The sequence below is a fragment of the Natrix helvetica genome, assembly GCF_964273705.1.
Source record: "Natrix helvetica genome assembly, chromosome: 1".
Classification (NCBI taxonomy): Eukaryota; Metazoa; Chordata; class Lepidosauria; order Squamata; family Natricidae; genus Natrix; species Natrix helvetica.
In genome coordinates this window covers 19,153,138-19,167,301 of record NC_138548.1, presented here as the reverse complement: position 1 = coordinate 19,167,301, position 14,164 = coordinate 19,153,138, and the positions used below count along the sequence as shown (strand labels likewise).

Genomic DNA, 14,164 nt, shown 5'->3' with positions numbered 1-14,164 from the left:
TCATAAATATGAGTCAGTTGCCAAGCCTGTGAATTTGGATTACAGGACCATGAGGATGTTCAATGGACTTAAGTGTGAAACATGGTCATATTAGTCATTTTTGTCAGTGCCATTGTAATGTCGAATGGTCACTAAATGAACTATTGTAAGTCGAGGACTACCCGTACCATTTGAAAGTCACAGAGCGGTGCTGTGTCTTGGGGAGTTGCAGGTGATCCTTGACTTACAACCACTATTAGAACCAGAATATCTGTAGCTAAGCAAGATGGTTGTTAAGTGAGTCACACCCAATTTGATGACCTTTTTTTGCCATAGTGGCTAAGTGAATCAATGCAGTTGTTAAGTGAATCTCATTAGGCAAACCTAATTAGGAAGCCACAGAGGGGTGCTGTGTTCTTGGGGAGTTACCATCACAAGTGGAATCAGAATATCCATTGCTAAGTAAGGAATTTTGATTGTGTCACCCTGGAGCTGCTGTGACAGTTGTAAGCGCGAGGACTGATTGCAAATCTCTTTTTTCAGTGTTGTTGTAATTTCACACCATTGTTGTGGCCTGCCAGCATCCAGCAGAGCTGGCAGCAGATTCGGACAGTGAGGAGGTTGGGGAGGAACATGGGCCAGTCCTGGAGTCTGGGGAAGGCTCTGATGAGGGCTCTGTGTCGGAGGCAGAGAGGGGACCAGGGCCGTATGCCAGTTACCAGCTGCCTTCAGAGTCAGACATCAGTGAGGCAGATGAACAGCTGGAGCCTGTTCCCAGTGTGCACATGCGCAGAATGGCCAGACGAAGGGAACAACTAAAGAGCAAGGGCCGACTTGGGAGTAAAGCCACATAGTGAATGGCCCCTCCCATAGGGAATGAAGAGGAGCGAAAGGGGAGTGGAGTTTGCAGGAGACAATTAGTTCGCTTAATTGGTTCGTGACTCTCGTAAACTCCTTGCCAGATTTTGCAGATATCAGCCTGACAGCTCTCCAAGCCAGATAAGTTCTGTGACTATAAATCCTCCCTTGAAAGATTTTACTGGATGTGAATGAGAAGAATTCACCATCAATTAGTAAAAAGGTTTGAGACAAGGACTTCCTTCATGCTCTTGGGAAGCCTGGGTCAGAACAACCGTTGCTAAATGAAGGGTTGTAAGTGAAGGACTGGCCTGTAGTATACACACACTTGAAAATCGCTAGACAAATTTTTATTTCACCCTCCTACAAAGCGTGTAGTAAAGGGTGTTTGGTTTTGACCGTCCTTACCCCTCTTGTGGCTATAGTAGCCGACAGGTTGATCTGGTTTTAAATGGGTCCTCGTTGCAGTCCCCACTCCAGCCCCTGCTCTACGTTTTGGCAGAGGGCCGGCACTTTAGAGCCTCCTCCCTGCTGGTTGCCAGCGCCCAACCACTGTTCCTCACTTGATGCAGGGGCCCCCCGCACAAAGGAGGGGATTGTTTTAAAGCTATCCCGCTAAGGAGCAAAACAAGGCTAAGGACAGGGTGAAACAGCTTGGACAAAAGAGCATCGGCTCCCTTCCAGTCTCAGGAGGAAGCAAATGAAGCGCAAGGGCCTCCTTTGAAATCTGGAGAAGTTCATGATGGACAGAAGTGATCTTTGCCAATGTGTGTGTGTGTGTGTGTGTGTGTGTGTGAGAGAGAGAGAGAGAGAGAGAGAGAGAGAGAGAGAGAGAGAGAGAGAGAGAGAGAGAGAGAGAGGGAGGTGGATGGGTGGGGTGTGCTTGAACCCCACCCATCCACCTTGAAAACAACGTGAGGAAGCATCTTAGTCAAGCTCCTTCTTAATACCCGTGAAGATATACTGAGGGAGGAGGCGAGTGCATTTAGATTTTTAAGATTTTATTACTATAAAAAGGTAACGGTTGCCCTCACACTTATGTGCTAGTCGTTCCTGACTGTAGGGGGTGGTGCTGATCTCCGTTTCAAAGCCAAAGAGCCAGCGTTGTCTGAAGACGTCTCCGTGGTCATGTGGCCGGCAAGACTGAACGCCGAAGGCTCACGGAACGCTGTTATCTTCCCACCCAAAATGGTCCCTATTTTTCTACTTGCATTTTTTACGTGCTTTTGAACTGCTAGGTTGGCAGAAGCTGGGACAAGTAACAGGAGCTCACTCCGTTATACAGCACTAGGGATTCGAACCGCCAAACTTTCTGATTGACAAACTTAGCGTCTTAGCCACTGCATCCCTGTCTATTACTATAGCTTTACAATAAAAGTAACCTTGACCAACAGGGTCTTGGTTTCTTGGTCTAGTCTATCTTGAAGGGCTGACATTGATCTTGCAAGCCTCAACATGCTTTCCCTTTCCCTCCTTTTATCTTCATTTTCATGAGGGATCTCAGATGTTTACTCACATTATTTTTTGGTCCAGGCTCAGGACCCATTATCTGACTGTTGACTTGGTACCCGGTCTTCCACCTGTACTTTCCCTCTGACCTCTATATTGCCTGTTAGGGGAAATAAGACCTCTATATTACTGCTGTATTCTGCTCTTTTCCATCAACTTACCTCTGGGTGTTTTGATTTTTTCCCAGCTAAGTCCAGCTAAGTCCAGCTAGCCATTCCCAAGTCAGCACCCCCATGCTAGGTCACAGGACCTAGCTACTTGCGGGATCGCATCCTGCCCCATACATCCCTGCGACCGATTCACTCTCACAGAGAGGGACTCCTCCGGGTGCCGTCCACTAGGCAGTGCCAGCGGACGACGCCAAGGAGCAGGGCCTTCTCTGTGATGGGCCCGACCCTCTGGAATGACCTCCCCCCGATATTAGAATAACTACTGATCTCCGCTCCTTCCGTAAGAAACTCAAGACCCACCTGTTCAACTTAGCTGGCCTGGCCTAACTGTAGTTTTGTGTCCCTCTAGCCTGTTTTTTAAATTTTTAGGGGTAGGTTTTTTAGGTTGTTTTAATTTTTAACTATACTGTACAGCCTATTATTTAATCTGTTTTTATGGGTTTCTAAAAATATTTAATTTTTGTATATTGTTTTTATTGTGGTCTGTACACCGCCCCGAGTCCCTTTGGGGAGAGGGGGCGGTCTATAAATTTAATAAAATTAAATTAAATTAAGTGGCATTGAAAGCCAACCTTGTTCTCTGGGCCCTACAATGTGCATTTGCTGGATATAAATTCTTCTGACACAGGGTTCCTTAAAAAGCAAGTAGCAGAGTCTTGGTCCCAGCAAAATCCCTTTCATTTACATGACTGTGAATTCCTTTCATTCCCAGTCAGCAAGGCTTAGCTTATTCCTCTTTCAGAGGAATGTTTATCAACACGAACCTTATCTCATTTGGAGAGCTGCCAGATAACTAGTTTCCAAACGAAGGGCAAGGCAAAACTTGGCACAGAGTCTCTTATAGTCACAAACAGAACTTTCCACTCTTGAAACGACCGAATGAACGAATTGTTTCCTGCAAAATCCCACTCCCTGTTCGCTCCTCTTTTGTTTCCTATGGGAGGGGCCAATCACCTCCAAGGTGTGGCTTTACTCCTAAGTCGACCCTGCTTTCTTAGTTGCTCTTGTCTTCTGGCATGCGCACACTGGGAACAGGCTCCAGCTGTTCTTCTGCCTTGCTGCTGTCTAGCTCCCTCTCTGCCTCCGACGCAGAGCCCTTAGCTTTCCTCAGCCCCCAGGACTGGTCCATGTTCCTCCCCAACCTCCTCGCTGGCTGCCGGCAGACCACAACATAAATTTAGCCCGCTGGGATTATATTTCTAGCTACCCAGTGGCACTGCCAAGGGTATTGCCAAAAACCCTCTTTCCATCCCATATGTTTTGAATGGAAGAGCGATGAGAGGCATTTTGATAGGTGCAACATGATTTAGCGGAGTATCTCAGGGCCAAGAAGTATACTCCAATGATAAACAGACAATAACAGTGGAGGTCATCTCTGAGCTTGTTTGTTTCTTGTAGAGCTTTCATTATCCACCAGTACTAGTGAGGGTTGGGTTTGTTCCTTCCTTATACAGATCGGCCTCAACTTTCAACTATTTGTGTACTGACCGTTTTAGGTTGCAACAGCACCGAAAAAGCGACTTATGACCGTTTTCATAATTACGACCATTGCAGCATCCCCATAACCACATGATCAAAATTTGGGTGCTTCGCAACTGGCAGGTATTTACGACAGTTGCACTGTCCTGGGGTCATGTGATGACCATTTGTAACCTTCCCAGCCGGCTTCCAACAAGCAAAATTAATGGGAGAAACGAGATGTGCTTAATGACCGCATGATTCATTTAACAGCTGTAGCAAAAAAAGAAAGAAAGAAAGAAATATGTAAAGATAAATATATCAACGTTATTTCTCTCTCGTTTTTTTCTGTTTCATTTACTCTCGTTTTATCTCTGTTCTGTTTTATTTATTTATTCGATTTCTATTCTAATTTCAATTTGTATTTGTTCTTATTCTTAATATGTTGAAACTTCTATTTAATTATATATTATTAGATATATTATAACTTATAAAATATATTATAGGACAGCGATGGCGAACCTTTTTTGGCTCGCGTGCCACAACGCGCGACCCCCTCCCCCATTTTTACATGCTTTTTTCGCCCTCCCCAGTCTCCAGAGGCTTTATAGGAGCCTGGGGAGGGCGAAAATAGCCTCCCCCGCCCCTCCGGAGGCCCTCCGGAGGCTTCAGGGACCGTCCGGAGGCTTCCCTGAAGCCTTCGGAGCGCTTAAAACCACCCTCCGAGCAAACCGGAAGTGACTTCCGGTTTGCTCGGAGGGTGGTTTTAAGCGTTCCGAAGGCTTCAGGGAAGCCTCCGGACGGTCCCTGAAGCCTCCGGGGGGGGGGGAGGCTCTTTTCGCCCTCCCCAGGCTCCTATAAAGCCTCTGGAGACTGGGGAAGGTGAAAAATAGCTTTTAAAAAGGTGAACTAAGCTGGCCAGCGGGCCCATGCGCACTGGCCAGCTGACAGGACAGTGCCTCGCGTGCCCTGACAAATGGCTCCGCGTGCCGCCTTTGGCACGCGTGCCATAGGTTCGCCATCACTGTTATAGGATGTATTGGTTCTGCCAACCAATGGATCAGATCCATTTTGGGTGATGCGTTCAGATGTGCAGTGATGTCTGTCTGTCTGTCTGTCTGTCTGTCTGTCTGTCTGTCTGGTTTTTCTCCTTGGTAATTCTTTGATTTGTTGCAATTAACACCAGTCAAAACTAATACATTATGTGGATGCACCTGCTATGTTTTTATCAGATGTTTTATGGGAACATAACACTGAATTTGAAAAAGAATGTTTGAATCATGACCATACATTTTAATAAATAAATATTTCTGAAAGAAAGATTGTACTTTAGCTGGCACTGACAGAATCACTCAGCAGCTATAGAAAACACAACAATGTAATTTTTGGTGGCCGCCATTGACACAGCTGATCAAGGGCTCATCCACACATCTGTATCCACACTTTCGTTGCTCGGCATTTAATGAATGGCTGAACTGACCCTCCACTAAAGCATTGTGGAGTCTCCCAGTCACTTGCCCTGATGTTGTCACCTAGTCGGGCAATGCAACGTCTACATGCAAACAACCAAATGCAGAGAACACCAAGGACTCTGTAATTCAACTAAATGCATTCTCTTCTATTCAAGCAGCAATTCAGAAATAATAGCAGTCAGCTGAAAATTGCCAACCATTTCCTAATAACAAAATATTTAACATCCTGATCCTCTCATGAGATACATTTAGCTGGGCAACAGAAGATGCCAATATGCATCAAGCTCTCACTGTATAAATTGCAAAAGGTTATTTTCTTGCACTGCTTATAATGTCTATATGGTCCTTCATCAAGAAAACCAAGCCCTTCATAACAATCCTTTATTATTTGCCTTGGGGAGGGAGATTCAGCTCTGTTCCGGCTCAGGGCATTTCCTGATTTACTTCATGTTCGATTTCCCTTTCGAAAATAAGGACAAATGTGTGTCCTGTAAAAGAATAGCAGCCTCTGTCTGTCTTCCCTCGGAGGAAAAGGGCCCCGAGTTTTCCATCCACCCTAATTAAATTAAAATTCCATTCGGAAAACCATAGAAATATGTGTGAACCGGCTAGAAGCACAATAAGAAAAAAAAAAGTAGGAGAAAGTTAAAAAAGAGAGAAAGAAATATGTAAAGATAAATATATCAACGTTATTTCTCTCTCGTTTTTTCTGTTTCATTTACCCTCGTTTTCTCTCTGTTCTGTTTTATTTATTTATTCGATTTCTATTCTAATTTCAGTTTGTTGGTTCTTATTATTCTTAATATGTTGAAACTTCTATTTAATTATATATTATTAAATATAACTTATAAAATATATTATAGGATGTATTGGTTCTGCCAACCAATGGATCAGTTCCATTTTGGGTGATGTGTTCAGATGTGGACAGTAGATTACAGAAATGGCAGTGATGTCTGTCTGTCTGTCTGTCTGTCTGTCTGTGTATCTATCTATCTATCTATCTATCTATCTATCTATCTATCCATCCATCCATCCATCCATCCATCCATCCATCCATCCATCCATCCATCCATCCAGGGGTGGGCTTCGGCAATGGGTTCTCTGCCCTGTTGTTGGTTTGGCATGGCCATGGTGGGTGTGGTCTAGTCGGCTTCCTGCACCACGGTGTGTGTGTGGGAATGTTTTTGCCTTCCCCAGACTCTGGAGGCTTTCCCGAGCCTCTGGGAGGGCAAAAACTGCCTCCCTGGGAACCAGAGGCCTTCCAGGAGACCCATTTCCCCCCTTCCCGAGCCTCCGTGCAGGCCCTGCACTTACCTCGCACCCAAAATTGGCTGCGTGGAGACTCCTGAGAGGGGTGGGGTGGGCGGGGCCAGCCATGAGTGGGATTTGGAGGTTCTACAAACCGGCCATAACATTAGCTACAGGTTCTCCTGAACCCAGGCAAACCCGTAGCAGCCCACACCTCTGTCTGTCTGTCTGTCTGTCTGTCTGTCTGTCTGTCTGTCTATCTTCTATCTATCTATCTATCTATCTATCTATCTATCTATCTATCTATCTATCTATCTATCTATCTATCCTTTCTAAAATCTAGTGCCCATAACTGGACAGAACCAATACAGCACATAATCGTGATTCTTTGTTCCTATAAGATAGCATTCTCCTTTTTAGCAGCTGTACCACTCTGTGGGCTCCTAATTAAATGCTTGAATGGAAGATACCAGAAAATCCCAGGGCAGTAGCCTGGACTAAGAGATCTAAAAAAAAAAACCCTCAAAGGAGGCAATGTCATGGATGTGTCACGGAAGTCATCAGGAGTTGGCCTGTTGCTTGAAAGTTGGCCTTTGCTTTATGCTTTCTTCTTTTTTCATGACTGCAATTTTCATGCGGTCTCATTATTATCCTCTTTGGCTTAGCAACACTTGGGGCGGGGGGGAAGGATTGACTGACTGATGCGGATAGAAACGCTTGAGGAGGATTGTTCTCAGTGGCCACAAAGTGGTCATGGGCTGTTTTGTCATTTTAGACTGCAGGACATGGAATAATCGATTTAAATCAGAGATGGGAGGATTCCAGCTGGATAGTTCTAAAGCTAGGCTCCTCTTCTCTAGTCGTGTTGAAGCAAAGGCTGAATCAGTGCATGTCAGGGTTGCGCAAATGTGGATTTCTGCGTTGAGTCGAGGGGCGGACTCCGTAGCCTTAATGGTCTGGTCCGAGGCTATAATTTGTGATGAAGGCAGTGCTGAAGCATCTTCAGAGGACTTTGGGAAAAAGGTAGGCCACATTGGTTGATTCATCCATCACCCCAAATGATCCATTTTGCCCCCGAGAGCACTTCTTCCCGGCTGCTTGAGTGTGTTTTCCTCTAGTTCTCCATTTGACGGAAAATTATGCCGGCCTAATTCGCATTGCCCTAAAAACTGAGCTCTAATCTATCCCAGCAATCAGGCTGGTTCTGTCCTTGCAGCTTTACCAGGGTACGATTTAAGGACAGTTATCAATGACTTCCCTGTTTTATTTTCCATCTCATCCAGCTGGTGACGGGGGGGGGGGGGGGAAATGCTACCAGCTGCTCTCTTGAGCAGACAACGGGTGGGGCGAGTCTACGTGTGTGAGTGGGAGCCTGGGAGAAAGACTTACTTACAGTCGTAAGCCAGTGATGGTCATAAAGCAGGGTATCGGGACTGACCCGATTTCATCACCTTTTTTGCAGTGGTCATTAAACAAATGGAGAAGTCATTAAGTGAACGTCAAAAGCCCATTGTTTGCCATGGGCTGTTTTTTTGTTACAGGAAACCAGAAGTAAATGCCATTTCCAGCAAAAATGTTGTAAATTGCAACCACATGACTGTGGGATGCTGCAAATGGCCAATGCAGACTGTTGCCGAATGTCCAAAATGTGACCGTAAGAGGAGGGTGGCCATCTGAACTTCAGAACTGGGTCATAAATACTTTTGGCTAAGGTCCGTTGTAACTGAATGGTCATAAGTCAAGGACTACCTGAACTTTCAAGTTACCCAGGCGACAGGTTGCTGGCATGGAAGTCCTTTATGCTTGGTCACTCTCGCAGGCTGTTTCTGAACACAAGGTCTGCTGGTCTTCTGAAAGACCTCTAACTAAGTCTGCGTCCCAAAATAACCCAGGTCAGGGAGGGTGAAGTGGGAGACAGCTTCTGGGTTGGTGGTGGAGGTTTGGTAAGATGCATCGGGGTCAGAGGTGGTATTCAGCCACTTCTGACAGGTTCTGGAGAACCGGTAGCGGAAACTTTGAGTAGTTTGGAGAACTGGCAAATAGGCTGGCCCCGCCCCTGCTGCCTCCCAGCTGATCTTCTTTTGTTGCCCCGAACAGGAGAACGGAGCTGGAAAGCAAGTTAGTGGGGTGGGGAGAGAATGGGGATTTTGCAGTATCTTTCCCCTGCCAGGCCCATAAAGCCACGCCACAGAACCGGCAGTAAAAAATTTTTGAATCCCATCACTGATCAGGGTGTTCTCTTCCGCTTTATGCCTCTAACTGTATCTCTGATCTGGAAATTGGCAGAACTCTGATCAGTTTTATGCCAGCTTCCAAATTCTGCAAATCAGTCAATGTTGCGATAGAATAATACATTCTGGGAGGGAGGGAGGGTGGCCAGCAGCACCCAGAAATCTCCTATAGAGCACACAAAATGATGATGGAGTAGGCAAATTGGCCCCACTGTCTCCCCCCCCCTCCAACAATGATAAAAACAGTACAAAGCGCAGCTATACAAAAGTTGCAGAAGCAGCAGAAAACCTGCAGTGCCCTCATTTGGGACAACAAACAGCAAAACACAGGAGGCAGAAGCCAGTTCTCTTTCCCGATTGAAATCACTTTTTCTATGCAGAGGGTGCGAGTCTGTTGCTTTTTTTTTTAAACGCAGAGCCTACTGCTCTTCCAAAAGGCCACAATTAAACACATGTTTAAAACCATCCCAGTGTTCTTCCACTGGACTCATTCATACAAGGAGTTCACCTAAGGTCAAGGTGGCACTTTGCAGAGTCAGCCAACTGGACAGAAGGTGGCCAGTGGGAGCTCCAAATCCCAACCCCTGGCTGATGATTGAGTCATCATCAATGTTCAAGTAGCAAGACTTGTGCTGGGGGAAGAACAGGAAAGACATTACTTTTTAAACCAGAACAGCTCACGTTGGATGCAGTCTACCTTTGAGGTGGGCTGGGGATGAGATGAAGTCTGCATCATGAGGATGTGTGCCCTCTAAAAATACTTATTCAGGGTGTCTTGTGCCATGAGGATGAAGTCCAGCATCATTTCCTTTGTCTCCTTGGTGTTCTTCAGCCAGTTCTCCCTTCGATTGGATGGATTGAGCATTAAGTCTCCAGCTCAACATATACAAAGGCCAACCAGTGCCATTTCCTATGCATCTTATGGAGCTAAATGTTTCTAGGAAGACTGTAAGCTCATTTTGATCCTTATTCAAGACACTTATAAGGTGAATTATTCCCTCCATAGACAGTTCTGCCATCTAGTCTATCAGTTCTGGGAATTAATTGCAGGAGACTCAGTAGAATGGAGCAATTTCATGCCATCGCGTTTTCAGGGACCCGACATCTTAAAAAATTACATGCAATCATTGGACAATCTATGCAGTTTTTGGAGAAACATCATTATATAATTCTTTATTGGCCAAGTGTGATTGGGCACACAAGGAATTTGTCTTTGATGGATATACTCTCAGTGCACATAAAGAAAATAAAATAGAATATATTCATCGAGAATCATAAGATACAACACTTCGTGATAGTCATAGGTTACTAATAAGCAATCAATTCATACTGGGAAACAAAACAATATAAATTGTAAAGATACAAGCAACATGGTTATAGTCAAAAGTGAGAAGAGATAGGTTCTAGGAAGGATGTGAAGTATAATAGTAATACAGTCTTAGTAAATAATTTGACAGTGTTGTGGGAATTAGTTGTTTAGCAGAGTAATGGCATTCGGGGGGAAATGTTCTTGTGTGTAGTTGTTCTGGTGTGCAGTGCTCTATAGCATCGTTTTGAGGGTAGGAGTTGAAACAATTTATGTCCAGGATGTGAGGGGTGTGTAGATATTTTCACAGCCCTCTTTTTGACTCGTGCAGCATACAGGTCCTCAATGGAAGGCAGGTTGGTAGCAATTGGTTTTTTTCTGCAGTTCTAATCATCTGTTGAAGTCTATGTAGGCCAGTGTTTCTCAAACTTGGCGACTTGAAGTCCTGTGGACTTCAACTCCCAGAATTCCCCAGCCAGCTATGCTGGCTGGGGGATTCTGGGAGTTGAAGTCCACAGGACTTAAAGTCGCCAAGTTTGAGAAACACTGATGTAGGCCAAGTACAATGGTGGTAATCTGAATTTGGAGCCACAAAATAACTTCTGCCCTGGATTTTTACCAAAGTTTTAATCCGAAGACTAGATCCATGCTATACAATCAACAGACCACCAGTCCAATAAAATCAGATTCTATAAACAACCTGAGAAATGTCTTCTTAATGACACTAAGTGTATTTAATGCCTCTGGTGAGTAATCCCAACAGGCTTGTTATCCCATCAACTTGGCATAGAATTATCCGGAAGCTTAAGGTTACACTCGGAATACTGGGTCCAATTCTGGTCACCAAAATGCAAAAATAGATGCTGAGACCCTAGAAAGAGTGTAGAGAAGAGCAACAAAGATGATGAAGGGACTGTAAGCTAAACCATATGAAGAACAGCTGAGGGAACTAAAACATTTTGCCTAAAAAAGAGAAGTCTTAGGGCTGACATGACCGCCATCTTCTAGAACTTGAAGGCCTGAGGTCCCTTCTATCTCTATGATTCTAAGTTCTGAAAACCTCTTTCTTTTCTGACTTTTTTAAATTAAAAACTTGCTCTAGGGTGTTCTGGAGAAAAACGGGTTTTTCTTTTAAAACTATTATCTTCTAACTGAGAACAGAAGATGCTTCAATGAACAGCACTGACATGCATTGAAGCACAAGATGGTTTTACTTGTTTTCTAGAAATAACAGGTGGTATCATTGCTTGATTTGATATTTAGTTGTTTGGCACACATTTAAAGAAGCTGCCAGAAATAGGTGTTATTGGTCAAGACAATTTAATTTTAGTGGATCTCTTTTATATCAAGACATCTAAGGAAATTGGCATAAGAGCCTCGCTTAACTAAATCACTTAAAATAAGGACCAAATATTCCCCTTCCCAAAGGACATTTCCCCCTTCTTTGGACCACCATTCCCAAAACTGTGAATACAGGGGAAATTGTAGGGGAAGAGAGCTTAAGACTCTGTGCAGCCTTTTAACATCTAACATTGGTTTTTCTCTTGGGGACCCGATGTTTAATTCTCATTCCTTTCCCTCTTCTCTCCGGGATTGCAGGAAAAGAGAAAACGCCAAACGGAGATTGAAAACAAACGCCGACAATTAGAAGATGACAGGCGCCAGTTACAGCACTTAAAGGTATTTGAGGGGTTTCCAAGCTCCTAATTTTGAAAAAAGAAATGTGTTTTTTATTTTTATTTGTATCCTCCTTCTATTTGCCCTGCAATTACAACCCTTTGAGGTGATTTGGGCTGAGAGTGTGTGACTGGACCAACGTCACCCAGCTGGCTTTCATGGCTAAGTTGAGACTAGAACTCTCAGTCTTCTGGTGATTGGCCCAAAGTCACCCATCTGGTTTCCATGGCTATGGCGGGACTAGAACTCACAGTTCCCTACTTTCTAACCCAGTGGAGAATTTTGGATAAAGGAAAAGTGTGCTTTGAGCCACACTGGCTCAGTGGCGAGTCCCTTCGGGGAGAGGGGGCGGTCTATAAATACTGAAAATAAATAAATAAATAAATAAGATGCTTAGCTTGCCAATCAGAAAGGTCAGCAGTTCGGCGGTTTGAATCCCTAGCACTGCATAACAGAGTGAGCTCCCATTACTTGTCCCAGCTTCTGCCAACCTAGCAGTTCGAAAGCATGTAAAAATGCAAGTAGAAAAATAGGGACCACCTTGGTGGGAAGGTAACAGTGTTCCGTGCGGCTTTGGCGTTTAAGTCATGCCTGTCACAAGACCATGGAAAACATCTTCGGACAGCGCTGGCTCTTCGGCTTTGAAACGGAGATGAGCATCGCCCCCTAGAGTCAGGAACAACTAGCACATATGTGCAAGGGGAGCCTTTACCTTATCTTATCATAAATGCACATAGGTCCGTTACCCAAATGGAATAAATGGGTGTCCTCTGCAACCAGTTGAGGAAAAGTGGAGAAAATCCAAATGATTCGATACCATCAGGTTGTTGTTGACTTTTAGTAACATCGTAGATATTTTTCAGGATGCTCTTTCCTCAACCAGGTCTTGTAATGAAATCTAGCAAAAAGGTTTATTCCTGCATGCTTAAAAGGCAGAATGTAAACGTTATTGCAACTTTCTAAAGTCATACATTTTTATGCTGAGAAAAATCAGAAAGGGCTGTTAATTGCTACTGCCTTCCCATGTCTTCTGGATAGGTGATTAATTCTTAATAAATATTTATTATTGTGGCTTTTAGAATTTTATCTATTTTTACTAGTTGCTTTATTTATTGTTGTGCGTTGCCCAGAATGTCCTGTGGAGGGGAGATGGGCAACTATAACAGAACAGAATAACAGAGTTGGAAGGGACCGTGGAGGTCTTCTAGTCCAACCCCCCTGCTTAGGCAGGAAACCCTACACCACTTCAGACAAATGGTTATCCAACATCTTCTTAAAAACTTCCAGTGTTGGAGCAATTCACAACTTCTGGAGGCAAGTTGTTCTACTGATTAATTGTTCTAACTGTCAGGAAATTTCTCCCTAGTACTAGGTTTGCTTCTTGATTAGTTTCCATCTATTGCTTCTTGTCCTGTCCTCTTTGGAGGATAGCTTGACTCCCTCTTCTTGGTGGCAGCCCCTGAGATATCAGAGCACTGCTATCATGTCTCCCCTAGTCCTTCTTTTCATTAAACAATATATAAAAAATTCATTAATATGTTTGATGAATAAATAACTGAACCCATGTTCTAGGGTTCATGCAGGGCATTTCATTCTACCCCAGGCAAAGGACTGGGTTTGAATTACGCTGAGCTGCACAACCTCCCACAAAAGATTAATATTAGCTGAGTTTAGCCTATTGTGCAAAGCATTGCTAGGTCTTTCCCTGTCCTGATTAAGCCTATAAGCCATCACAGCTCTCAGGTTATGCAACAGAACAACACTGGGGGAGGGGGGGGCACATAAAGAATCTAATAGAACAGAATACAGGTAGTCCTCAACTTACAACCACAATGAAGCCCAAAAATTTCTGTTGCTAAGTGAAATATTTGCTAAGAGAATTTCGCCCCATTTTATGACTTTTCGTGCCACAGTTGTTAAGTTAGTCACTACAATTATTGTTAGTTAGTTACATAGTCATTAAGCGAATCTGGCTTCCCCAATCACTTTGCTTGTAAAAGTTGATCACATGATCCTAGTACACTGCAATCCACCGTCATAAATAAGAATCACTTGCCAAGCGTTCGAATTTTGATCACGTGACTATGGGGATGCTGCAGCAGTCGTAAGTGCGAAAAACAGTCTTAAGTCACTTTTTCCAGGGCCGTTGTAACTTTGAATAGTTACTAAATGAACTGCTGTAGGTCAAGGACTACCTGTATATGTAGCTTTGGGTTGAACTGTAGAGGCCTTGGTGCTCTTCACAGCCTCAAGGTC

At 44.1% G+C, this 14,164-nt stretch overlaps 1 protein-coding gene across 4 annotated transcripts in view; it reads left to right on the top strand.

The window, feature by feature from the left end:
* Nucleotides 1-14,164, top strand: part of PALM (paralemmin) — a 106,339-nt gene that overhangs the window by 59,166 nt on the left and 33,009 nt on the right. For all 4 annotated transcript variants that reach the window (XR_014175915.1, XM_081959803.1, XM_081959802.1 and 1 more), the window contains exon 3: nt 11,831-11,911. Coding sequence is in view for 3 of the 4 variants with exons in the window: in XM_081959803.1 (XP_081815929.1) it covers nt 11,831-11,911 (81 nt within the window). In the remaining variant the exon portion in view is untranslated. The remainder of the gene's footprint in view (nt 1-11,830; nt 11,912-14,164) is intronic.